General features: G+C 49.0%; 1 protein-coding gene across 3 annotated transcripts; it reads right to left on the bottom strand.

Moving 5' to 3' along the window:
- Window positions 1-1,642: 1,642 nt before the first annotated feature.
- COPS3 (COP9 signalosome subunit 3) lies at window positions 1,643-27,298 on the bottom strand. Of its 3 annotated transcripts, XM_065896414.1 has the most exons (12): window positions 27,155-27,298; window positions 23,121-23,250; window positions 20,632-20,744; window positions 20,491-20,540; window positions 18,827-18,919; window positions 14,877-15,056; window positions 12,096-12,236; window positions 10,027-10,200; window positions 6,914-7,000; window positions 3,336-3,449; window positions 2,377-2,457; window positions 1,643-2,085 (listed from the first exon to the last, which is right to left on the bottom strand). In XM_065896414.1, the coding sequence occupies exons 1-12, from the start codon at window positions 27,207-27,209 to the stop codon at window positions 2,032-2,034; spliced, it is 1,272 nt and encodes a 423-aa protein (XP_065752486.1). In that variant the 5' UTR covers window positions 27,210-27,298; the 3' UTR covers window positions 1,643-2,031. The 3 variants fall into 3 exon arrangements, with proteins under 3 accessions (XP_065752486.1, XP_065752487.1, XP_065752488.1); XM_065896415.1 differs by lacking the exon at window positions 10,027-10,200 and having other exon boundaries at window positions 2,032-2,085; window positions 27,155-27,209; XM_065896416.1 differs by lacking the exons at window positions 20,491-20,540; window positions 23,121-23,250; window positions 27,155-27,298 and having other exon boundaries at window positions 2,032-2,085; window positions 20,632-20,655.

Below are 27,298 nucleotides of genomic sequence, written 5' to 3'. Positions count from 1 at the left end.
CCGGGCCCTCTGGAAATCAAAGTTTCGAAATAATGCTGTGTTTCAATGAATCACTATTCGGGGAAAAATCTAGTAGTGTCCACGTGAGGAGCCCACAAGAAAGTTACTTTTTCCTTAAATAGCCATGACTGGCAACTACTAGAATTCTCGAACACAGTTGAGGTGATTTTAATTCAGATCCAGGTAAATCAGAAGTTGTCCAGTTGTTTTTATAAAAACAAGACTGTGTAACTTGCCACACTGGTAGAGGGAAAATTTCTTTTTTTTTAAATAATTTATTTTGGGCTTCTTTGGGTCTTCGTTGCTGCCTGTGGGCTTTCTCTAGTTGCGGTGAACGGGGGCTACTCTTCATTGCGGTGCGCGGGCTTCTCACTGCAGTGGCTTCTCGTTGCGGAGCACGGGCTCTAGGCACACGGGCTTCAGTAGTTGTGGCACATAGGTTCAGTAGCTGTGGCTCGCGGGCTCTAGAGCTCAGGCTCAGTAGCTGTGGCCCACGGGCTTAGTTGCTCCACGGCATGTGGCATTTTCCTGGACCAGAGCTCGAACCCATGTCCCCTGCATTGGCAGATGGATTCTTAACCACTGCGCCACCATGGAAACCTGGAAAATTTCCATATTTCCTCTTTCCTAAGTACAGGCACGTGGAAGTACACATGAAAATGACATAGCGCATCTAAGCTGGAGAACTGAGAGCATGGATGAGGGGTCAAATCCAGCCCTCGCCTATTTTTACGTCAGCGTTACCGAATCCGGCCTCACCCTCTCGTTTACGGATCAGATGCTCCGTGCCTGCTTTCCTGCAGCAAAGCAGTGGTTGTCACGACAGACCACAGGACCCCAAAGCCTCTCTGTTAGAGCAACTTTTTAGGCATGAGGTTTGTTTCTTTTTGTAAATAATGCAAAGTGCCTGACTACACAACTGGACACATTTTAAACAGCGAATGCTACTAGCAAGAGGCTCTTTAAGGACCAGATGCCAGTTTAATCTGAGCACACCTTACAGAGGCTCCAACCACCCGGGGGCTAAATCAGGGGACCCGAGTCAGATGCATTCCAGAGTTCTGAAGAGAAGGGACCCTGAACACGATCAAAATGCAACTGTGCACATGAACAGAAAATGCTTCTGAAGCAAAAGCGGCAGTCTGGTGTTCGTCTCACAAGAGAGCCCCTGAAATTCCAAAAGGGCGGCCCCCACACCCAAGGTCCCCATGAGCACAGCCGTATCTGCTCAATTCACAAGCCACCCTGTCACTCACGTGAACGTGAGTTCTAATTACAAAACATTAGCTTCGGCCTGATGGACTCTCCCAGCTTTTTTTTTTTTTTTAAGGCAACCGATACCAACTATTTATTTTATTTATTTATTTATGGCTGCGTTGGGTCTTCGTTGAGGTACGCGGGCTTCTCACTGTGGTGGCTTCTCTTGTTGCGGAGCACAGGCTCTAGGCACGCGGGCTTCAGTAGTTGTGGCGCGTGGGCTCAGCAGTTGTGGCTCATGGGCTCTAGAGCACAGGCTCAGTAGTTGTGGCGCACAGGGTTAGTTGCTCCGCGGCGTGTGGGATCTTCCCGGGCCAGGGCTCAAACCCGTGTCCCCTGCATTGGCAGGTGGATTCTTAGCCACTGTGCCACCAGGGAAGTCCCCTGATATCAACTTTAGATTCACATCTTCCAATAATCCCTAAAATCTGTATCTGTTCACAATGAATATGTTTTTTAAAAGCTTTTCTGAGGAAAAAAGCGATACAGAAGACACGCCAATGTTCAAATAATTTAAAACAAAAAGGTAGATTTAATGCAATAACCACATTAATCTGAGGATAAATAAATCCACAACAGGCTTTAAAGTTTGAAAACGTTTTCCTTTCTTTGCAGAGAGAATGGTTTTCTGAAAGCACACAGGACCGAAGATGTCAAAACAAAACACACCGCCTTAGTGTCTAGGTGAGACGGGTCTGGTCCTCCCTGCTGCCTTCCCGACACCTGCCCCGTACACGGAGAAGGCTTCTTTGAAACTCAGGAGGGGCACTGGCTTCAGGAATAACTGGATGGCTTGTTTCCCGAATCGTCTTCCTGTGACCCCATGCTCTGGGAGGGAGGGAGAGAGGCAGTGCGCTTGTCTGCCCTGGCCAAGGGTTTCCCACCAGCCCCCGGACACCTACGCCCCCGAGGACGCCACCCCGTGTGCGGGGTAGGCAGGTCCAGGACCCCCACCCTCATCCCTAAACACACTTCCAGCCTGGAGTCTGGAAACGTCCCCAACGAGTATGTCTCTGTGAGCCTCCCCAATATGGCTTCTGGGCACAAGCTCACACTCCTGATGGAGGAGGCCACCCTGCCCCGCCCGGCCCACTCAGTGAGTGAGGGGGCCCCAGTCACCTTCTGCACGAACTGGGGGTTCACTGTGATCTCCTGGTCCATGGCCCTCAGCCGTTCGTCCAGCTCTATGCACCTCAGCATCTGCATGGCAGACAGGTGTGGATGCACTGAGTGAGTGGGTTTAGGGCAACTTCACCTTTTTAGCCTAGACTATTACTGTGGGTGCTACAGGGTCACAGCCCTGGGGCCAGATGAATTCTGGAGTCAGAAGTTTTGGATTCCGTCAGCAACACAGTACAGCAGGACCTGGGGCAGCACCCCGTCATCAAACACGCTGACATCTTTTGCAGTGAGACCTAAAAATATTCATTTGCCATCACACGAGTTACATAAAAAACCTCCCCGTTTTCAGGGTTTTTTAAAGAAAACTTGGAATTGCCAAAAACAGACTGTGGAGACATACTGCTTTGAAGGTTCTGGAGCTGTTCAGTTCAATCCGTTTGCCTAAACAGAGGTAAGAAACCAGACCACCCACACACTCCTGGCTCACGTCCAGATCCCGGCAAGCACTCGGAGCAGGATGCGCTCTGGGGCCCATGCTGCTGCCCAGGGCCAACCGCGGACGGCTCGTCTCCTCCAGCTGCCCGCTCTCCCCCAGCAGAGACAGGGGATTCCTGACTTCCTGAGCTGGAGCTCCAGATTCACATTACTGAAGGCTCTACAGTATAGGTGGCCACTGGGTACGGATAAAACCATACCGATTCTAAGACCCTTCAACTGTTTCAGGAGTTGAAGGAGGCTTTGGTGAGCTAGACAAATAAGCTAACCCACCATCTACTTATAATCGTACAACCTGGGAGAGTCCAGCTTGAAATTACCTTTCTAAGAAATAAGATGTTCTTAGAAAACTAGTTGGGAACTACCCATATTTAGAGCTAAAATTATCTTGGAACATACAGTCAGTGTTTCAGGTATAACATCATGAACATCAGCCCAAAACACCTGGCATTCATATTTACCTCCTGATCGATGTTATGAAGCATGGCGGGGTTATTATATTTTTCAGGGTTATCATGGAAACTGACCATCCCATCCTTCTGATTAATACTTGCAAAAATTTCACCATCTTCTATCTATAAAAGAGAAATCAGGAAAGCAGTTTAGACCCAAAAACGATGTGAATATGCAGTGTTTCAATACAATCAGGAGAAATCACAGAAAGCAATAAATAAATCTGTATGCGTATTTATAAGCACCACCTGCTTATTCAAAGATATCTATTAAATACCTATCATGTGCTCTGCACCAAGACAGATGTGAAGGGGTAAAATCCACATAAGGTAAATTAACCATTTTACTTAATTAATTTATTTATTTGGCCATGCGGCATACAGGATCTTAGTTCCCCAACCAGGGACTGAACCCGTGCCCCCTGCATTGGGAGCGCAGAGTCATAACCAATGGACCGCCAGGCAAGTCCCAAATTAACCATTTTAAAGTGAACAATTCAGAGGATTCAACTACACTTGTGGTGTGCAGCCACCAACTCTACCCTGTTTCAGAAGATCTCACTGCCCCCACGGGGAACCCACCCCATTTAGGCAGTCGCTGCCCATTTCCCCTCCTCCCAAGCCCCCTGCAACCACTAGTCTACTTTCTGCGCCATGGATTTGCCTGTTCTGGATGTTTCATATAAATGGAGTCAGACAATATGTGGTCTCCGTTTCTTGCTTCTCTAGCATAATGTTTCGGAAGTGCCCTTACATCTTTAGAAAATTTCTGTGAGATATAACTGACATTGCCGTTGCATTTTAAAAAGTGAAACCCTAACACATTTTTGTTTCTCCCCAGTAGAAATTGTCTTCTGGTCCTTTAAGAAAACTTTTCTGCCAGTGTTGATTCCAAGGCAGTTTTAAGGTCTTTGTTCTTTGCATCAACAACGGGGGATTTATTTGTTTGAACTTCATCGCCAAATCCTGTCCATGAAGTAAAAAGCGAGAAGCCAATAAAATCCCAAACAGGTGTTATTCTAACAAATTGCTCCCCAGGTGACAGTGGTCTGTCACAGTGGAACTGAGCTGCCTGAGCTGGTCTGCTCCTTTCCATCCTGGAAAGGGATGGGCCCCAGTTAATGAAACACCAACAGCCCAACACACACTAAACAGAAGGCGTAACTCTGACCCCATGAGCAAAGAGAGCTGCCTCTTCACAAAGGGGAAGGACACGCACACCGGGCTCACCACAGTGGCACTCTCTGTAGTAACCACAACTGGGAACAACCCAAGCGTCCCCCGACGGGAACGGAAAGGCAGCCCCATACCGTGGAACGCTGCGGCCCTGCAAATGAACCGACTACAATGACACGCAACACTGTGCGTGAATCTCATGGTGTCGAGCAGGACGAGCCAGATCCTGAAGTACATATGCTGTACGCCTCCTTTTATATAAAACTCAGAAACAGGACGTGACTAAAACTAGGCCGTTAGAAAGCAGGATCATAATGACGTTTCTAGGCAGAGGTAGGGCTGGGAGCAGGTGTGAGAAGGCTGCACACTGCCTGATTCCAACTATACGACATTCTGGAAAAGGCAAAACTGGAGAAAATAAAAAGATCAGTGGGGGTGGGGGAGGGGAGAGGGACAAATAGAGCACAGAGGACTTTCAGGGCAATGAAAATACTCCACACGATACTATGACGGATCCATGTCCTTATACACCTGTGCAAACCCACAGAACGTCCAACACTGTGAACGAACCCTAACGTACACTAAGGCCTTGGGATGGTGACACATCTGTGTAGGGCTGTCAGTTGCTAAGAACTGTCCCACCCGGTAGGGATACTGATAAGGGGAAGCTGTGCACGTGTGGGGCGGGGAACCCTGTCCTTTCCCCTCAATTGTGCTATGAACCTCAAACCACTCTAAAAAAATTGAGTCTTAAAGAATAACCCCTGCCTTCATAAATTTTACACGGTAGGGCAGGATTTTTCAGGTGTGGCCTGACGTTTTGAGCCAGACAATTCTTTGTGGCGGGCGCGGTCCTCTGCATCGCGGGAGCTTGAGCAGTGCCCCTGGCTCTACCCGCTACATGTGAGTAGCACCCCCAGGTGTGACGACCAGAAGCGCCCTCAGACATTTGCCCTGGCAAATGCCACGTGTCTCCGGCAGATAGAACACCGCCAGCCGGTCTGGAGCCTGTCAGGGTCCGTCTGGCCTGGGCAAGCACCTCGCTAGCTGTGTCCGCACCGCTGACGAGCAAGTCCGGGGAGGTGTGCGGCTGACCCACGGGACGAAACCCTGTGGGCGGCAAGGTGCTCTCAGCAGGCGCTCCGAGGCTGGGGAGGTGGGACAGGTTTTGTTTGTTTGGGATGTGTGTCTCTGTGTTTGGAGGATTACGTTGAAGGAAAAAACCTCCAAACATTTGTAAATTGAACTATGGAAAGAAAATACTCCATTATCACAACTGAAAACAGTTTCATGACTCCTAATCCGGACCTGGCAACACTCCTGACATCACAGGGGAGATCACTAGCAGAAAACGCAGAATGCTGACTTTCTACGTGAGAAGGCGCGCCTGGCCCGGGCTGAGGACAGAGGTTTGCTCTTGGGGATCAGATCGGAGGCATGCGCTTGTGTGACAGAATAACCAAATGATGCTATGTCAACTCGGTGGGCTACCACATAGTCACTTAAATGCTTATCCAGGGGCTTCCCTGGTGGCGCAGTGGTTAAGAATCTGCCTGCCAAAGCAAGGGACACGGGTTCGAGCCCTGGTCTGGGAAGATCTCACATACCGTGGAACAACTAAGCCCGTGCGCCACAACTATTGAGCCCCCGTGCCGCAACTACTGAAGCCCGCGTGCCTAGAGCCATGCTCGGCAACGAGAAGCCACCGCAATGAGAAGCCCGCACACCGCAACGAAGACCCAATGCAGCCCTGCCAAAGTAAGTAAATAAATAAATAAATAATATAAAAATGCCAACCTTTAAAAAACAAATAAACAAACAAATAAATAAATGCGCATTTAAATTTGGGGAGTAGGGAGTTACAACTGGGAAGTAAATGGGTCTCAGGTGTCCTGTGACATCTGCTATCTGCAGCTGGAGCTGAGCGCGTGGGGATCTGCTCTGAGTGTGCTCTTGGGGTGACACGGCCCAGGAGGGGGGTGAGTCAGACTGCCACCCATGAGGTCACCAGGCCCCTACCTCGCTGCACAGGACTTCCTCAGGGCAGCAGGGCCCTGCCCCACGTACGGCTCGTCCGTGGGCTCATCACAGACCAGCAGGCAGAGCAGCACTGCTTTGTGTCTCTTTGTATTATCTGAAATATTTCATGAGTGTTTTAAACGATATTCACAAAAACTGTGACAATGAAAATATAAATACGGAGCACTGCTAAGACACCACTGTGTGTGACACATGAGTACGTGTCACGGGAAAACCCCAAAGACTGTAAGGAAATCGACGAAAATGTCCACAGTGGTTGACACTGGATGGGCCCCCCTCGTCCTCCTTTGTATTTTCTATCGTAAACACCTGTTACCTTGACAAGGACAAAAATCCAGTGATTACTTTTTGAACAACAGCAACGCACTCACCATGTGCAAGACATACTTCTCTGCCTCCTGAGGTCCAGATAACTGCACGCGACTTGCCATGTCTTGTAATGACAGCGTTAGAAAGGTCTGAAATTCAGAAGTTAAATAGTCACAAGTAGAAACGCTGAGGAGAGGAATTTTATTCAATGTGTGCAGAGCTCTACTGAGTCTCTGAAAATCTGCTCTCCCATACTGTACAAGGTAACGTTTTGTTGTGACGGTGACATGCAGTGGATAAGCGAAGGTTTCAGCATCAGTTTCCTAGAGGACTAATGACTTTTAAGCAGTATCCCACACGTGTCTCCTGTACATCTGAAATGACGTGTGCACCGCCGTTTCAGCACCGCCTGCAACGGCAAAGATTGGAACCACCTAGAAGTCCGTCAGCAGAGGACCGGCTGAGTGCAGTGCAATTACACGAACGGACTCCTACACGGTTGTAAAAAAACTCACTGGGTGTGGACACTTTTTATGAGCTGGAAAAGAATCCAAGACATGTGCATCGTTAAATATAAAAAAGGATGCAAAACAGGGTCTACAGCACACTCACATCTGTGTACAAGAGTGCATACGTGTGACAGCACACGTGCGTATGAGTGCACGTGCTTCTATGTGCACAGATGATCTCTGGAAGGATATCTGAGAAGCGGGTGACACCAGGCTGCCTCTGGGGAAAGAAAAGGCCAGCTGGGGTACAGGAACTGGATGGAGATTTTTGTGCCTTTGAATTTCGTATTGTAAACATATTACCTTGTAAATAATATAAAATTGAAAAAAAATCACATCCGTCCTTCAAAATTCAAAGCTAGAATGTGTAAACAAATAGGGGGTTAAAAGGAAACCAGTGTTTATCATTGGTTTGCCTGGGACTTGATGAAAATGCCCCCTTTCAGGAAGAAATTAAAAGAACTCTTTTTTTTTTTAGGGCAGCTGGCAATATTTACAATGATGGCATTTTCACAACAGGCCATGTTAAGACTGTGATGTTGAAAATTCTTGATAAGTCAATGACCAAAAATTCTACTGATACATATACTTTAGTTCAAAGAGTAGCATGCCCTCTCCAAATGAAACTACTGTTCATTCTAAGAAGTATCTAAGTAGTTTAGCGCCAATGAGGACTCAAAAGTGAACATTTCTAAATACCCGGAACTGTCCTTTTCCCCATTTCAAAAGAAGGAGAAACTTCCACTTGAATGTCTACCAGAAGAGGACTGGTTGAGTGAGTTGTGACCATCTGTACAACAGAGTATGATGTAGTGATTGTGGTGCAGGCTTACACTGCCATGGAAACAAGGTGAAGACAGTGAAAAAAAGCAGTGTACAGGACAGCACATACAGTATGATCCCAACTACAGTTAATGGGGTGTCTACACACAGAGCAGAGGGATTTAGAGAGACGCCCACAAAACATGAATGTGGAGCAGATCTGAGCCTCACATGATAAGCCCATTTCCCCAGTGGCCCTGCAGCAGCCTCTCATCCCAACACCCACATACAGTACACCTGCTGAGACTTCTTTAAAAGCCTTTGAGTTTTTTGCCCTTTGAATAGCAGACTACTAACCTGGCTGGAAAATCCTCTGATGCCCCATCTACTGTTCTGGCACCAGGACATGACGCCACGCGTCCTCTGTGGCGGCGCCCCTGCCCATCAGCAGCTGTGATGCCCCCCCAAGGCCGCCGGGAAGGGCTTATCAGCCCAGCGGACTCAAATCAATGGTAAGTCAGCACAGTAGGACCAGGACGCTGGTGACTGTGAAGCCACTGCCCCGCCCTGGACTGGCCACCCAAGGCCCTTCATGTTTGTTTGGTCACACTCTGGATCCGTGTTTATCCAATCCAAAATGGAAAACCGCACTTTCCATATAAAGCATACCGACTTCTCGGTATAAGCTATCAACTGATTCCAAAGTGACGAACTGGGGTTGACTATTTCACGAGAGTTTAACTGATGATTTTCGCAATGATGCCTACTTACTAGATTCCCTGAGTTCTAATTCTTCATTTAACTCTCACTCGCCATTTGGTAAATTAACATCTTTTTGAACGTGTACTGTCTTCTCTCCTTGTTCACATTTTGGTTTTCCATCTAAACTCCCAGTACCAGTCACCTACGGGTGCAGCTGTTTCCCAGCAGCTCCTCTCGATGGTGAGATAGAAACTTATTGTACTTAGAGCAGCTGTGTTGGCACCTGGGCCAAATGGAAAACACTGTGGGGAGAATTCAGCTGCTGGTCACCTTGAATCTCTTAGGTCCGGTCGTTTTAGCCTACGGGTCCAGCTGGCTTTTCTCTGACAGGACATTTGTTTTTCCTCTTCTCAAGGCGCTCTCTCTTTCGTGTCTCCATCTTCCTCTTACAGATGGATGTCTGGAGTGTCTGGAAGGGGCCTCCTCCTCGTGTGCGGTGACCCTTCCCTCTCCTCCTGCTCCAGGAGCGATTCTCCCCGCGCAGTGGCGGCCTCCCCGGCTGCCCCTCCTCCCCCTGGTCCCCTCCAGCCTCCCTGGCCCTCGCATCAACTGAGCAGCACCCTTTCCCCTCCTCTGCCTGGAGCCCAACCGCCCCGTCCTTAAGCCCCAGGAGAAGAGCCGCACCGTCCCGGTCGCCGCTGCTCTCTGTTGGTTTACCACTGCCTGCAGCAAACGCCTTCCTGGCTCATGGGGAGCTTCGTTTTTCTTTTTACACTTTCCTGGGCAGTTTTAACATTTGATAATAAGCGTATTTTCCGTCATCAAAAGCCACTAGGTTTATTTTCATCTTGAAAATAGAAAATACACGATCGGCTCACCTCCCCCAGCTCCAGTGTGCTGGCCCTGTGCCCCCGCGTGGGTCAGCCCGCCGCACGGTCCAGAGCAGCGTGGCCACGCCCCCGGGCTCCCTGTCTGTACCTCCCAGGGTGGCCGTATCTCCCACCTCTTGCCCTTCACCTGTCCCTCTTCTCAAATACCCTGTCCCAGCACTGGAAAGACCAAAAGCACCCATCAAAGTGCCCTAGGGAGTCAGCTGGGAGAGCTCTTCCTCAGGCCGAGACCCTGTGCTGCTGCCTCGGCGCTGAGGGGGACGAGGGGAGAAGAGGAGCCCAGGGTCAGGAGGGGCCCGGCCAGGGCCTCACCTTGGTGAGCCTCTGGATGTTCTTCTTGTACAGCGAGGACAGGCACTGCTTCACCAGCCCCATGTTGTTGTCGCGAGTGAAGGTCTCGCTGTGCTTGGTCACCAGGGTGCGGAGCTCCGAGGGGTTGTTGGTGGAATAAACTTGCGCTAACTCGTGGTACGCGTTGCTAAGAGGCTAAAGGTGTGCAGGCGGGAAGAAACCAGATTCGAGAGTTAGAGGAACGGAGCCTGTGTAAGACGCAAAAGAAAACATGGCACTAAATTTGGAGTAAGTACATTCAACATCCTTTACTGTTACCTAACCAATTATAATTTACCCAAAGCAAATGCCTAGTTTTCAAGACCAAGGATAGAAATGCACCATGCAGTAGTTTACTGTCAAACAAAAACAACACCCACTTTGTAGTACAGAGCAACTGCTGCACAGCAAGTGCAGTACACAGTTAGTAAAGGCACACAGGTCGTTTTTCTCCATCAGGGGCTCTTGATTTTTCTCTTGATAAACCACTTTGGGAAGAAAGAAGGAAAATTCCCACCCTTCTCAGTTCCCTCTCCCTCTCACACATACCTCACCGGGCGCAACGGGACAACCCGCTACTTCTGGGGGAACCAGAGACAACAGGGCTGAGGGCGCACTCAGAGATGTGCTGCTTTCACCATCGCATGCGCTCCCCTCTATCTTATTACATGAGCATGTGTTGCCCTCTATCTTATACGCGCGCATGCATTGCCCTCTAGCTTACTACGTGCGCATACGTTGCCCTCTATCTTATTACGTGCGCATGCATTGCCCTCTATCTCATTATGTGAGCATGCGTTGCCCTCTATCATACATGTGCATGCGTTGCCCTTATTACATGCACATGCGTTCCCGTCTCATTATGTGAACGTACGTTGCCCTCTTACTACATGCACATGCGTTCCCCTCTATCTTATACATGCGCAAGCATTCCCCTCTCTCTTATACGTGAGAAACCGGACCCAGGCCCACGAGTAGGTCCGTGGTCCTGAGACACGGATTCAAACCTGCATCCCCACCCTGAAGCCTGTGCCCTCTTCACCACTCTGGTATCACCGCCAACAAACCACAATTGTGGGGAAGGAAGCTGAGTCATGGGGACCTCACCTTACAAAGGCCCTCCTCCTAGGGCCACTTCAATCACCCCAGGAGCTCCCCAAACCTGCGCATCCTTCTACCCACCCCCATGCCCCCGTATGTGACTAAAAGCCTGGAGTCCGAGAAGCACAACGGGCTCTTAGAGAAGGACACGGGCCACCCTCAACAAGGCAGCACGGAAATCTTCTCATCAGGAAGACTCTCACACTGATCGAGTAAAATTCTGAATTTTGTACAAGGAGGGTCAGCAAAAAATTGTTATCAGAATGATAGTGACTTCAGTTTAAAAAAAACAAAACAAAACCCCATGAGCATGTATTATTTTTTAAAAAAAAGTAGGTCATTTCTTCACGTGGTCCCAGGGCTGAGTTCTCAGGGAAACAAGAGCAGCTCTGTGAGCAGCGCTTGGGGTCTAATAAGATTCCCCAGCACTTGGTCAAAGTGAGAGTCCAACAGAGTCAGCACTGCTTTTCTAGGACCTTAAACATCTACAGCTATGATCACCCAGAGCAAAAGTGTGAAGACAGATTCCTAGTAACATCACGGTCCGTCAGGCAATCGGTGTGCACGGACTGGGAGGGTTCGGGCTCTGCCAGACGCCCAGCAGCCAGCAAGTGAGCATCTGCTAATTTAACGTGCTGGGAGAGTTAGGGCCCCTAGAATAAGACGACAGAGGGCTTCCCTGGTGGCACAGCGGTTGAGAGTCCGCCTGCCGATGTAGGGGACGCGGGTTCGTGCCCTGGTCCGGGAGGATCCCACGTGCCGCGGAGCGGCTGGGCCCGTGAGCCATGGCCGCTGAGCCTGCGCTCCACAACGGGAGAGGCCACAACAGTGAGAGAGGCCCGCGTACCGCAGGAAAAAAAAAAAAAAAAAGATTACAGAGCTACGCATCACCACGATTTCCTGTGAACAGAACATGTCACCTAAGAAATCCTTCTGTTTCAAAAACTCACCTTAATGAATCTACCCACAATTTGAGACGTATATTTCGGCAGCTGTTGCACTTTGCCAAGCAGTATCAAAGAAACGAGAATATACTTTTTATATGCCTCCAGCATGATGTGACTGACAGCCATAGCAGGAGTGGCGATGGCCTGAGCAGGAGTGAAGACAGCAGGGGAGCTTGAATTAGGAAAAGAGCACTTATACTAAATCACTACCTTTTAATAACTCTAGCATTTACCCTTTGAACACATCCAACTCGCGGGCTTTGGTGTCTTCACCAAGCTGTGAGACTATCACCACTACCGAATTTCAGAACATTTTCACCCCCTAAAAAGAAACCCCAGGCCGTCAGTGGTCACCGCCCACCCCCCAACCCCAGGCAACCACTCCTCTACTTCACATCTCAATGGATTTGGCTACTCTGGACAGTGCACATAAATGGCTTTTTTCTGTGTGTGTGGCCTCGCTGCGTGGCTTACGGGATCCCAGTTCCCCAACCAGGGACTGAACCCAGGCCCTGGGCAGTGAGACCACGAAGTCCTAACCACTGGACCGCCAGGGAAGTCCCATAAATGGCTCCATGCAGTCTTTCGGGAGCAGCCTCGAGGTGACATTTTCAGGGCACACCCCTGCAGTGGCCTGCGTCAGGACCTCATTCTGTGTCATGGGCCCACAGTGCCCCACCTTCTGTGCACTCAGATCCTCAGCTGCCGGGCAGCTGGCCACGTGAGCCATCATGCCGCTGTGAACATTCATGTACGGATCTGAGCGCACATTTGTCTCCACTTCTCTCGGGTGCAATCCTGCGAGCAAAGTGCCAGGTCACTTGGAAGTTTTAGGTTTAACGTTTTGAGGAAGCGCAGAACTATTTGCAAAGCGGCCACACCACTGTACACCCCACTGGCAGTCACGAGGGCTCTGAACTGCCCACATCCTCATCGACACGTTACTGGCTCTCTTTTTAACTTCAGCCATCCTCGTGTGGCTTGATATCACACTGTGGTTTCGATTTGCATCTCCCTGATGACTAGTGCTTTTAGCCATCTGCCTATCTTCTTTAGAGCAATGTCTATTCAAACCCATTGCCCATTTCTAAAATTTTATTGTTGAGTTTTAAGACATCTTTGTATATTCTGGATGTAAGTCTCTTATCAGAAATGTGATCTGCCAATATTTCCTCCCATCCTGAGGCTGCCTTTCCACCTTTTTTCACCTGGATTCATGAGGGTTAAGAATTCAAAACTATCACGCCCAAATCAGCCCAAATGTTCCAAATCAAAATCCAAGCCACTGAGCCTATAAGGCACTTCTGAGAATTATTCAACGGAAACACTCGTGCAAGCGCAGAAGAACACAAGTGCCACGATCCACACGCAGCACTGCTTTAATGGTGAAGCACCACATCTGCTTAGAGTACCACGCCGACCGGGGGCTAGTGAACTGCCAGGGCCACATGTGGCACGGGGTAAGAGGAGGAGGCTACTTTCACTCTTTACTTTATATAATGCTGTGTGATCTGAATTTTTTTCACTAAGTACATCCTTCTTTTGGATTGTAAAAAGGCAGTAAAACAAAATCTGTGTCACCTCCTGAAATTAAGGTACTAATACTACCTGGAACTGATGTACATCATGAAGACACAGCGCCATGAAGTAGACTGTCACGTGGGCAAAAGAGGAACTACGTGGATTATCAGGTAAAAGCCTTCTAGCTGTAAACGTAAACATGCTGTGTCTTTGACATTTCAACTCTCTGTGACAGACCACGCACCTTCCTGCCGCGTGCCCATGTCTCGGCACCCCTAGACCAGCGGCGGGCTCATCCCACCTCTGCTGGGCTGCAGAGCCACCGCGCGCGTTCAGTCGCTGCGGGTTGTGTGCTCGCAGTTTTCTGAGGAACTGAAATTGTGACCGTACGGTCAATGTAGTCCCCTGGAAGGTCCTACCTGACCAGTCACGTCCTTGAAAGGTATCACCCCTGCCAACAGCACCTGTGGTCACCCTGCCCTAGGCCCCCAGCAATGCTGGTCAGCTCCCGCTCACTGAGGCGATGCCCACTCACAAGTCTGTGCGGGGGCTTCTACAGCATCTCAAATATACCATGAGCTCCTCTGAGGCTTGGAATGTCTTTTATTACCTGAACATGTGCTCTGAATCAAACAACTTATGGACATCTGGCAAATTTATCCTACAACACTGGTTTTAGCCAGTACTGTCTATCTTTGTTAGACCCTGAGTGAAGCTGCAGAGCTACGCAATGTCTCATTACACAGACACAAAGGTGGGAGGCACTCTTCACTGTGTACTCCTTCACACCCTTTGAATTACAGACCAGAAGAATGTTTTATTTATTAAAGTAACAAAAACTCGGGAGTTCCCTGACAGTCCAGTGGTTAGGGCTCAGCGCTTTCACGGCTGTGGCCCTGGGTTCAATCCCTGGTCGGGGAGCTAAGATCCCACAGGCCACGCGGTGCAGCCAAAAAAAACAATGAAAGAAAGAAAAACTTAACCGAACGTCACATCTGGTTTCAGAACAAGAAGATGCGTCAAAGGTCACTCGGTTCCACCCCTTCCCCGCACGCAAAGGAAGCTACAAAGTCAAGAGACACACACAACTCAACCCAAACCAGACGGGGGTCGTGGCAAAGCCTGGTCAGCCTGCCCCACAGTGCCCATCCCTCCCCTGCCCTGCGCCCCTGGCCACAGGGAAACAGCCTCTGAAAGGACCCTCCCCTGCAGCTCCAGCCGCCAGCCTGCAAGTTCGTACGCCCCCGGGGGAGCGCCGACTACCTGCTCGTAGAAGTAGAGTGCTCGCTCGAAGTTCTTCAGCCCGGTGTAGACCATCCCGCCGTAGTAATAGTAGCACAGGAAGTGCTTGGCCTCATAGGCCCCATTCTCTTTGCAGATGTCCACCATGTCCACGTCCAGGTACGGGAGGGCGGGCTTAAAGCACTTCGCCAGCAAACACAGCTGTGGAAAAATTGACATGAGGCCATCATTCTAGGTGCACTTCGGCTTTAGCAGAAAGAGCAAATTCGCAGATTCCGCAAAGTTCTAGAAAATAACTGGCTTTACATTTTATTGACTAAAATGATCTAAATGTCAGCACGTTATTCCATTTTCTTAGGCATTCAGAATACAATAGCATTTCTTTAGAAAAGACTAACCAGCTATGACATAAAGGGCTCCGCAAATGAAGCAAAGCCCATCTATTTACAGATGCACGACAAGTGTGACCTTTTCTCTTCACTGACCTGGTGAAGTAAGAACAGTTTCTCTCCAATCACTCCTTTTCCATGTCTGAACCCTTCAGGTAAGCGTAGGGAATGTGCGGCTCAAGAAAGCAAGATCCAGCAAAGTTCTGTGTCTGGGTGATGCGGCACAGGGCACGCACAGGCACAAACTCACGGCACACCTGAGATCTGCGAACTTTACTGTATGTACGTCACACCTCCATCACAAAGTTCTGTGTCTGGGTGATGCGGCACAGGGCACGCACAGGCACAAACTCACGGCACACCTGAGATCTGCGAACTTTACTGTATGTACGTCACACCTCCATCACAAAGTTCTGTATCTGGGTGATGCGGCACAGGGCACGCACAGGCACAAACTCACGGCACACCTGAGATCTGCGAACTTTACTGTATGTACGTCACACCTCCATCACAAAGTTCTGTGTCTGGGTGATGCGGCACAGGGCACGCACAGGCACAAACTCACGGTACACCTGAGATCTGCGAACTTTACTGTATGTACGTCACACCTCCATCACAAAGTTCTGTGTCTGGGTGATGCGGCACAGGGCACGCACAGGCACAAACTCACGGCACACCTGAGATCTGCGAACTTTACTGTATGTACGTCACACCTCCATCACAAAGTTCTGTGTCTGGGTGATGCGGCACAGGGCACGCACAGGCACAAACTCACGGTACACCTGAGATCTGCGAACTTTACTGTATGTACGTCACACCTCCATCACAAAGTTCTGTGTCTGGGTGATGCGGCACAGGGCACGCACAGGCACAAACTCACGGTACACCTGAGATCTGCGAACTTTACTGTATGTACGTCACACCTCCATCACAAAGTTCTGTGTCTGGGTGATGCGGCACAGGGCACGCACAGGGACAAACTCACGGCACACCTGAGATCTGCGAACTTTACTGTATGTACGTCACACCTCCATCACAAAGTTCTGTGTCTGGGTGATGCGGCACAGGGCACGCACAGGCACAAACTCACGGCACACCTGAGATCTGCGAACTTTACTGTATGTACGTCACACCTCCATCACAAAGTTCTGTGTCTGGGTGATGCGGCACAGGGCACGCACAGGCACAAACTCACGGCACACCTGAGATCTGCGAACTTTACTGTATGTACGTCACACCTCCATCACAAAGTTCTGTGTCTGGGTGATGCGGCACAGGGCACGCACAGGCACAAACTCACGGTACACCTGAGATCTGCGAACTTTACTGTATGTACGTCACACCTCCATCACAAAGTTCTGTGTCTGGGTGATGCGGCACAGGGCACGCACAGGCACAAACTCACGGCACACCTGAGATCTGCGAACTTTACTGTATGTACGTCACACCTCCATCACAAAGTTCTGTGTCTGGGTGATGCGGCACAGGGCACGCACAGGCACAAACTCACGGCACACCTGAGATCTGCGAACTTTACTGTATGTACGTCACACCTCCATCACAAAGTTCTGTGTCTGGGTGATGCGGCACAGGGCACGCACAGGCACAAACTCACGGTACACCTGAGATCTGCGAACTTTACTGTATGTACGTCACACCTCCATCACAAAGTTCTGTGTCTGGGTGATGCGGCACAGGGCACGCACAGGCACAAACTCACGGCACACCTGAGATCTGCGAACTTTACTGTATGTACGTCACACCTCCATCACAAAGTTCTGTGTCTGGGTGATGCGGCACAGGGCACGCACAGGCACAAACTCACGGCACACCTGAGATCTGCGAACTTTACTGTATGTACGTCACACCTCCATCACAAAGTTCTGTGTCTGGGTGATGCGGCACAGGGCACGCACAGGCACAAACTCACGGCACACCTGAGATCTGCGAACTTTACTGTATGTACGTCACACCTCCATCACAAAGTTCTGTGTCTGGGTGATGCGGCACAGGGCACGCACAGGCACAAACTCACGGCACACCTGAGATCTGCGAACTTTACTGTATGTACGTCACACCTCCATCACAAAGTTCTGTGTCTGGGTGATGCGGCACAGGGCACGCACAGGCACAAACTCACGGTACACCTGAGATCTGCGAACTTTACTGTATGTACGTCACACCTCCATCACAAAGTTCTGTGTCTGGGTGATGCGGCACAGGGCACGCACAGGCACAAACTCACGGCACACCTGAGATCTGCGAACTTTACTGTATGTACGTCACACCTCCATCACAAAGTTCTGTGTCTGGGTGATGCGGCACAGGGCACGCACAGGCACAAACTCACGGTACACCTGAGATCTGCGAACTTTACTGTATGTACGTCACACCTCCATCACAAAGTTCTGTGTCTGGGTGATGCGGCACAGGGCACGCACAGGCACAAACTCACGGCACACCTGAGATCTGCGAACTTTACTGTATGTACGTCACACCTCCATCACAAAGTTCTGTGTCTGGGTGATGCGGCACAGGGCACGCACAGGCACAAACTCACGGTACACCTGAGATCTGCGAACTTTACTGTATGTACGTCACACCTCCATCACAAAAGTTTTTTAGAAGAAATAAAGAGGGGACTTCCCTGGTGGCGCAGTGGTTAAGAATCCGCCCGCCAATGCAGGGGACACGGCTTTGAGCCCTGGTCCGGGGAGATCCCACATGCCGCAGAGCAACCAAGCCTGCGCGCCACAACTACTGAGCCTGCGCTCTAGAGCCCGTGCACCTAGAGCCCGTGTTCCGCAACAAGAGAAGCCACCACGGTGAGAAGCCTGCGCACTGCAACGAAGACCCAACGCAGCCAAAAAATAAATAAATAAATAAAGAGAAAAGAGAGCACGTCTCCATGTGAAATTAGAACATGTGGTTGAAATAATCCACATACCACGTTATTCATTAAGGAAACAATCTAGATACCCCACAGGGACCGACTAAACCCATGTTATGGAATTCTCTGCAGCCGTAAAGCACTGACATGGAATCATCTCCAAGACACAGTAAGAAAAAAGCAAGGTACCTAAGACATTGTATAGATTAGTATTTGTGTTTAAAAAACTAGAGAGAACAAATATAAACATATCTGCTTATATGTGCATAAACCACCTTTGGAAGGATGCCTAAGAAACTACTAATTCCAGTTTCCTTTGGAGAGAAGGGATGGGTGGCCAGTCAGCAGGTGGGAGACGGGCTTCATTATATACCCACCCCGCCTTGCCATCTGGGTTTGGAGTCACACAAAATAAAATAAATACATGAACAACACTTTAAAGTGTAAGAAGTCACCTGGTTCGTCCTCAGGTTCCAGAGCTCCTTACTGGGATCGTTAAGGTCACCAGCGCTACTCACCCCACCTGCCCCCACATCACGAGCTGACTAGCTGGGCCTCGGTCGATGGTTTGCGCTCAGTAGCCCCAAGATTCCCTTCCCAGCAACAGGGGCAGCTACACGTTCCGAGGCTTAGAACACAGCGGCATCTTCACCAAGTCCAGCCGTGACTCGGGGCAACCCCTCGCTGCTCACCTGGCAAAGGTCAGCATGGACGGAGGTCAACTGGTTTGTGTTCATCTGCATCTTGTCAATGGCCTGCTTAAGGACGCCGATTCCGCGCAGGGGCTGTCGGAAAGGACACCTGTCAGCACGCTGGGTCCTAGGCTGTCACTTAGAAACGAAAGTAACATACTGATGGGCTCTTCTAAACCACAAGAGGAGGGTCCCACAGCCTCTCACGAAACTTCTGCCCCTATTCAGTCAGAAAATGTTGTCTTAAGCCGTTTATTGTGATATGTAGAGTAATTCAGCACAACTTTTTAAATCATAAAGCTTTTTCTAATTACTGGAGATCAATAATCAAAAGCAACATTACATTCTCAAGAGTTCATTATACTTACAGCTAAACAAAGATTTTACAAATTATTCACAACAGATGAGACCTATGCTTAGGAGACTGAATTGTGGATCAGGACATTGGCATTGTCCCGCAGGGCAGTCTAGGTGTCACCTGCAAATTCTCTCCAGCAACCTCTCTTACCTGGCGGTAAACTGCTGTTGAGAGTGACACAAGCCCCTTTTACAGCACAAGGGGCGCCAGAATGGCAGCTCCAAGCACAAACGGACCGTTTTCCTGCCCTGACCATGAATAACAAGACCAAGAACCACACGAGGTGCAGTCGGCTTCTGGAGAGGAGGTGTGACCGTAAAATAGCTGAGGAACTTAACATGTTTTTTCAGTAGAGACTTGGGATTAACCATCTCCCTCAAACAATAATTATCTAGTGCTCCCACAAAATACCAACTGGTTCTTTGTTTTCAGCCTCTTTTACACTAGTCTTAAAGTTGAATTTCAAATCAAAAAGAAACTTACAAATTACAACTTGTGTCAATAACACAAAAAATAAAGAGTTTACCAGATTAAAGGAAACTAAAGACACACAACAATGTAATTCAACCCGTGATCTGAGACTTTCTTCTGTTATAAAAGATATCAGTGAAACAACTGGCAAAATCGGAACCAGGTCAGATTTGCTAAAGGAGTCGATCCGAGCTCATCTCCTCATGTTGGTCAGTGTGCTGCAGTCATGTAAGAGAACGTCTTAATTTGTCCTAATTTTTAAGAAACACTCGCTGAGGCACTCACGCATCACATCTGCAACTTGCTTTCCGGGGCTCAGGAAAAAGAGAAAAGAACCAACAAGTATGGTAAGACACTAACAGCTGGGGACTCTGGGCGTAAGACGCTAACAGCTGGGGGCTCTGGGCGTAAGACGCTAACAGCTGGGGGCTCTGGGCGTAAGACGCTAACAGCTGGGGGCTCTGGGCATTAAGACGCTAACAGCTGGGGGCTCTGGGTGTAAGACGCTAACAGCTGGGGGCTCTGGGTGAAGGGCATTTATGGCAATTAAGTATACTAACCTAACAACTTTTTTGTAAAGCTAAAATTATGTCATAATTGCAAGTTAAAAGGTTTAACAAACAAAAAAGCGGCATTTTACAGCACAAGGGTGCTAGAATGGCAGTTCCAAACACAAGCAGCAGCCTCCCCCTTGAGGCACCACTTCTGTGGTCAGAGCCCCACAGCGACCACGTACATCCGAGCACTAGGGTCTCAACACCAGGCTGGAACCCTTACATCGTGCAGGTTAGAGGCGTGCGAAACAGAGCTATAAATACTCAAATAACATTCTTACCTGTTTTCTTTCCACAAGTGCATTTGTTAGCTGATGGCAAAGCCCAGCAACTAGACACAACAATAATAAAATATTGAAAATATAAATGACTACAGGGCAGAATACATTCTGTGGAAAAGAAGAAAAAGCTGTTCCCCTTACAGGTGTCTGTTGCATAGCGAATGTGCTCCCCGTTACAAGTGCTGATGAAGAGCTGAACCTGTGAGAACAGCGTCTCGAAGTCAGGAACGCTGGGCATAGAAAACTTCACAAACCTACAACACAGAGAAAAGAAGCAACTTGTCCTGGCGTCTCACAGGGAAACGGAGAAGTCCGTCCGTCCTGCCTCCAATGCTCTGTGAAGTTAAAGGAGTCACAGTACTTTTAAAAATGAAGAACTGGAATCTGTGAGATTCTCCCGGCCTGGTTCTCTGCACAGTCAAGACACAGAACATGGACACAAATAGAGGTTAAGAAAAATATGCTTAAAAAAAGAACAACTTTTTACCCAGAGCAGTTAGGCAAGAAATAAAATGCAACCAAAAAAGAACTTTCAAAAAAGAAAACTCCGTCAAATGAGGCCAAATATCAGGTTGTTCTGATACTCGTGAAGTAACTGAATATAAACTCATAACCAACAATTTTTAAAAATACATTTCTTTTGCAGTCCAATGTGCTCAGTACTGCTTTATTCGCCTAGAAACCCACTGTGGGCTTTTCCTGCCTGAGCAGAACACACTGAAGCTACGGGCTGGCCGGAGGCCACGGCAGCGGCTCAAGGTCACGGTGCTGCCCCAGGACCCAGGGGATGCTGGGTGACCTGGGAGAAAAACTAGCTGCAGGGCAGGCCCGGAAGGAGTGGAGTGCTGAGAAGAGGGACGACTCAGGCAGGTGACCCATGCCGAGCCACCTGGGAGATGGTGCCACCAAGTGCCATCGTAAATACCAAGAGGGGGTCGGAGAGGTTTCGAGGGAGAAATCACATAAGCTACCACCACTTAGACACTGCTTACACGTAAACTGCAAGCTCTTCTTTAAAAAAAACAAAAAACTGAATGGTTTAAACTCATTTCAAGAAAAATCAAATGGGTATTATCGCCTAATGACAATTTCTCCATCTTTCACTTTGTACTTCCATCTATATAGTATTACTTAACAATGCCACCTTACATCTGTAATCACACTTTCCAAGTATCAAAATGTGTCCAAACAATCTCATTTGGGCTTCACAATAGGTCAGTAAGGCATTGTGACTTCCATTTTATAAATAAAAATATGAAGCTCAGGGCCTCACACCTCATAATCAGCAGCACATAGATTCAAACCCAGGGGACCTGGAAACAAGGTCGGGGTTCTTCCCAGGTTTCCTTTAACTGATATACAACGTAAAACGCCTTCTAGTTTCAAACAGCTTCCACACACATCACCTCACTTGACATGCGCATCCGCGTAAGCTGACGTGTGTACAAATCATGCTTTCTGTTCTTTTAATCGGAAACCACAGGTGGCAGAAATCTTCCCCAGCCATCCCAACCCGCGGAACCTCCTGCAGCGGAGGCCCTGCTCCACATCTGCATCGTCTGAAGCAGTGGCTACAGGCGGCTCCTGAGCCCTTGGGGTGTGGCAAGTGCAACTGAGGAACTGGATCTTTCACTTCACTCAGCCATAAAGATTTACATTCAAACAGGCACATGAGCTACTGGCCGCCCGTGTTCCGACGGCACCTTCCTCCTGACGCATACCTGTCTCAGAACCTCAGTGCAAATGGAGCCAGACCCTCACTTGAGGTCAATTTCTTCTCAGTTTACTTACGTTACCTCAACTTTCATAACAACCACAAAATCCCGATTTATAACACTACAACATCAAGAGAAAAGAATTCAACTGTCAAAGACACAGAGCCACAAGAGTTCAACAGACCAACTGAAATAACGTCAATTTAACTTGGCCCTAAAACAGCTTAAACTTGTACAGCAACTATAGCTTTTTTAAAAAGGGGGAAAAAAAACCAGCTTAAACTTGTCTGAAGGGAATTGGAAGCCAGGCTGCTCTGGATCATTGGTAACTTCACTCGGTATAGCCCCTGTGCCCTGTTCTGTCACTCTTCCCTCTTTTCTTTCCGAGTTAGAAAATGGGGAGAATCCAACGGACTACGTGAATAGAAGTACTCAGATAAACGCAAATTACAGCGCCCTCAACTGAGATGGCCATTCATTTTTTAAAATACATTTCAAAACGTGTATAAACATAAGAGTTTTAAAAGATGATAAAACAGAACAAAATATAAAAGCACCTACTGTATAGCACAGGGAACTCTACTCAGTGCTCTGTGGTGACCTAAATGGGAAGGAAATCTAAAAAAGAGGGAATATATGTATAGTTGATTCACTTTGCTATACAGCGGAAACTAACACGACACTGTAAAGCAACTATACCCCAATAGAAATTAATTTTAAAAAGTAAAATAAATAAAAATGAAAGCAATGATTAGCCGCATCGAGTTAAAGGTAACTACTACAACGTGACTTTAGCTGTGCCAAAGAGCTCACTGTCATTTCCAGGGCTTACTGAATACACCAAAAAAACCCAAAGCCAGAAAGTGCAGCGCTGAGGTTCAGCGTGCACAAACTCATAGAGGAAAACGCCCTTACAGAACAGCAAGGACTCCCAAGGAGTGCTCCTGGACATCCAGAGCCCCGAGCACGGTGTCCAGATGGGATAAGTTCTTCGCAAGGAGCTCCCCACTCTTGTTGATCAGTTCACAAAGCTGAGTCATCTGCCCTGGAAAACAGGAATAACACTATCATTCAGTTATACCACTAACCAACCAAAGGAGGTCAAATCCCAGACTTCACACCTCAGACCTGCAGGTGCCTGAAGGTGATTTCTTCTCCTTCATTTCCGACGAGGACCCAGAAGGGCCAAAGACGTCTTGCCTGCAGCCTCAGCACTAAACTTCCCACTTTCCTCTGGCCCCTGAAGGTTTCCCCTTTTCTCCACTCTCGCTTCCAGTCCCCCAAGCCAGCAGTGTTCACATCACCGCCAGCACCGCCGCACCTCTAGGACTATGACTTCACCTTACGGCTAAGCCTCTGGGTCCACTCCTTTCTCTTCCTCCACCTTCCCTCAGATCCCCACCATTTCCTGTCTGGACTCCACCGTCTTCCACGTCTTCCAAGTGGTCTGCCCCCTTCCATCTCTCTCGTCCAGCCCACAGCCCACGCTGCACCTGTCTGACCTTTCTGAAGTGCAACTCCCATCACACCCCTCCAAACGCCCCCTCGGCCCCGTCTGGCCTCCTGAGCCCCCCCTCACACACCAGCGTCCCCGCTCTCGCCTTAGGTCTCTGCACGGCTGCTCTCCAAGCTCAGTGCTCCCTCGCCACTCTTCCACGACCCCCATGACCCGACTCACTCACGTCAACGGTCAGCCCGGGCCCCCCCTCCCACGGCTCTCTGTCCCCTGTGCTCTCTGCATCCCCGGGATCCTGGGGTTAGGTCATTCACATGAACTCAGCAGGACAGTCGTCCCTTCCCCAGCTTCAGAACGCAGTGCTTGCCCAGCACCCAATCAATCAACAAGCACCTTGTTGAATTAATCTAATTGACCCACCAATCTTTCCCCAATACCACAATATTATGCCTTAACAGCTAAGGTACAGAATCTAATTAGGCCAGAATTAGACTCACCGATTTCCCCCCAAGGAATTTTCTTTTTTAATTGAGATATAGTTGATTTACAATGTTATATAAGTTTCAGGTGTACAAGATACTGACTCACAATTCCTAAAGGTTATACTCCATTTATAGTTATTCTAAAATATTGGCTATATTCCCTGTGCTGTACAATATATCCTTATAGTTTATTCTATACATAGTAGTTTGTACCTTTTAATCCCCTACCCCTATCCTGCCCCCTCCCCTTCCCTCACCCCACTGGTAACCACTAGTTTGTTTTCTATATGTCAGTTTCTTTTTTGTTATATTCATTAGTTTGTTGTATTTTTTAGATTCCACATGTAGGTGATAACATGCAGTATTTGTCTTTCTCTCTCTGACTTACTTGACTAAACATAATACCCCCAAGGTCCAACCATGTTGCTGCAAACGGCAAAATTTCATTCTTTTTTATGGCTGAGTAGTATTCCACTCTGTGTGTGTGTGTGTGTGTGTGTGTGTGTGTGTGTGTGTGTGTGTACCATATCTTCTGTATCTATTCATCTGTTGATGGACTTAGGTGCTTCCACATCTTGGCAATTGTAAACAGTGCTATGAGCACTGGGATGCATGTATCTTTCCAAATCAGTGTTTTCATTTCCTTTGGATATATACCCAGGAGTGGAATTGCTGGATTGTATGGTAGTTCTGTTTTTAGTTTTTTGAGGAACCTCCATACTATTTTCCACAGTGACTGCACCAATTTACATTCCCACCAACAGTGCACGAGGATTTCCTTTTCTCCACATCCTCACCAACATGTGTTATTTGTGGACTCGTTGATGATAGCCACTCTGACAGGTGTGAGGTGCTATCTCACTGTGGCTCTGCTTTGCATTTCCCTGGTGATTATCGATGGTGTAGACTCACCCATTTTAATGGGTTGTTCTGATGACAGACACCACGCCACACTCTACTCCCACATCCTACCAGCTGTTTTCTGGTGACGGTGGAGGGTACACATAAGTCCACGGGCATTAACCTCTCAAGTTTCCTCCTCAACAGTTCTCGTTCACATTTTGAACTTCAAGCTACCCATACCAGCTACTTCTATTTAGTAACTGAGTGATTTTTCCTATTAAAAAACACTTAGGGGCTTCCCTGGTGGTGCAGTGGTTAAGAATCCGCCTGCCAATGCAGGAGACACAGGTTCGAGCCCTGGTCTGCGAAGATCCCACATGCCACGGAGCAACTAAGCCCATGCACCACAAATACTGAGCTTGCGCTCTATAGCCCGCAAGCCACAACTATTGAGCCCACGTGCCACAACTACTGAAGCCCTTGCACCTAGAGTCCACAACAAGAGAAGCCATCGCAATGACAGTAGCCCCCGCTTGCCGCAACTGGAGAAAGCCCGCGTGCAGCAACGAAGACCCAACGCAGCCATAAATAAATAAACAAATAAAAATTTACTAAAAAATAAAATAAATTTAAAAAACACTCAAATGGTATAATGCTTAAAAAATCCAAGTGACTGTAGCCAGGAACTCTGATAATTTCTAGAGCTTCTTACTATACTTTTAAATTTTTACCAAAAATAAACATTCCCTTATTATCACACTCACTGCAAAACAATAACAAAGAAAGTCCGTGATCTCATTAGGTATCACCTTTCACGGTAATAATACTAGTTGAACTGGGAAATATCAATACCAACTCATCATCATGTTGTTAGAGATCTCACTGGCAGGAATGAAATAGCTTCTTTGCAGTGATTTGAATCACCCACAATTAAGCATTTCAGTCCATGATTTTCCCCCAATTAAATAACTAATCCTGAGATGAGACCTAAGAGAAATGCTGGGTCACCCTGAAATCATAAGGCAGTCACTTCGTGCAGGCCAAGGGGGAGACACACCTAAGGGCCACAGGGTGCGTGTGAAATGAACCCAACCAGATGGGGGCCAATGAAACGTCCTCTAATCAGAGAAAGCTGGGACATTATGCCATTCCCTTCACTTAAGGTTCATGGGAGAAAATTCTGAGTAAGAGCTGAGGAAACAAGCTCATTAACGTTTGCTATTCGGGGAGCATGAGGCACAAGCACGAGGCACAGGGGCACAGGCACGCAAGTGTCCTGTGCCTCTCTGTCCGGCACACGGCTCCTAAAGCAGCGACTTGCACAGAGCGTGTGTGCAAAGCTTTCAGAGAAGTGATCCTGCTTGATGCTCACGACCACAGCCCTAGTTCTGTCTTGTAAATAAGGATACTGGCCCGGGGAAATTAGGCGGCTGGCACACCGAGCGACCGAGACAGGACTCCAGCCCAAAGCTTCTAGGCACACGGAACCGCGGGAAGGAGAAACTTAAGTCCGTGGCACGAACGAACGCATGGATGGCTTCTTCACGCCTAGAGAATATGGCTCACCTGTGAAGCCAACTCCTACCAGTAACGAGAGAAACGAGACAGAACCGCGCCCCACACCTGAGCAACCTCGGGGCAGCGCCTGCCCACGGAACTCAGGAGAGAAGCGTGCCTACCCGAGGTCACGCAGCTCCTGCAACTTTAACGGTTCCTCCCTCTCTGTCCTGACAACTCGGCGGAATAGGGCCATTTCTATTCCACGAATGAACAAACAGGGTGGGGAAAGAGGCCTTACAGCAGCGGCCAACTACTTTAATTCTGGGCCCAGAGCTCGATACGCAGGTGATGAAACGAACGAACCAACGGCATGAAAATTAGGAAGAAAATTAACAACGGTCACAACTCCGCCCGCAAGAGGGGAGCCTGGAGCCAGGGCCCCCGGGGGACGCGCGCACCAAGCCGCGAGGGGCCCCGCCACGCGGCCAGGTCGGGAGGGGCCGCCGGGAGCCGAGACCGAGGGGGCACCGACGGCGGGGGGCGGAGGCCGGGTGTCGGGACCAGGGCGGAGAGGGCGCCCAGCTCGCGCACTCGTCAGCCCCGGCCCAAGCGCCGAGACCCCCGGGCCAGCCCGGACGCAGAGTCGCGGCCTGCGCCCACCGCCTCACCTTGGGCCGACAGCTGGCGGACGCTGTTGACGAACTGCTCCAGGGCAGACGCCATGTTCCCGGCGACCCGGCGGCGGAGGCGGCGCACGCGGGACGAGGACCGGCGACCCACTGGAGGGCCTCGAGGGCGATGACGTCACTTCC

This window comes from Phocoena phocoena, chromosome 19, assembly GCF_963924675.1.
Source record: "Phocoena phocoena chromosome 19, mPhoPho1.1, whole genome shotgun sequence".
NCBI classification, from domain to species: domain Eukaryota; kingdom Metazoa; phylum Chordata; class Mammalia; order Artiodactyla; family Phocoenidae; genus Phocoena; species Phocoena phocoena.
The sequence above is the reverse complement of the archived record's forward strand: the minus strand, read 5'-3'. Positions and strand labels throughout refer to the sequence as shown.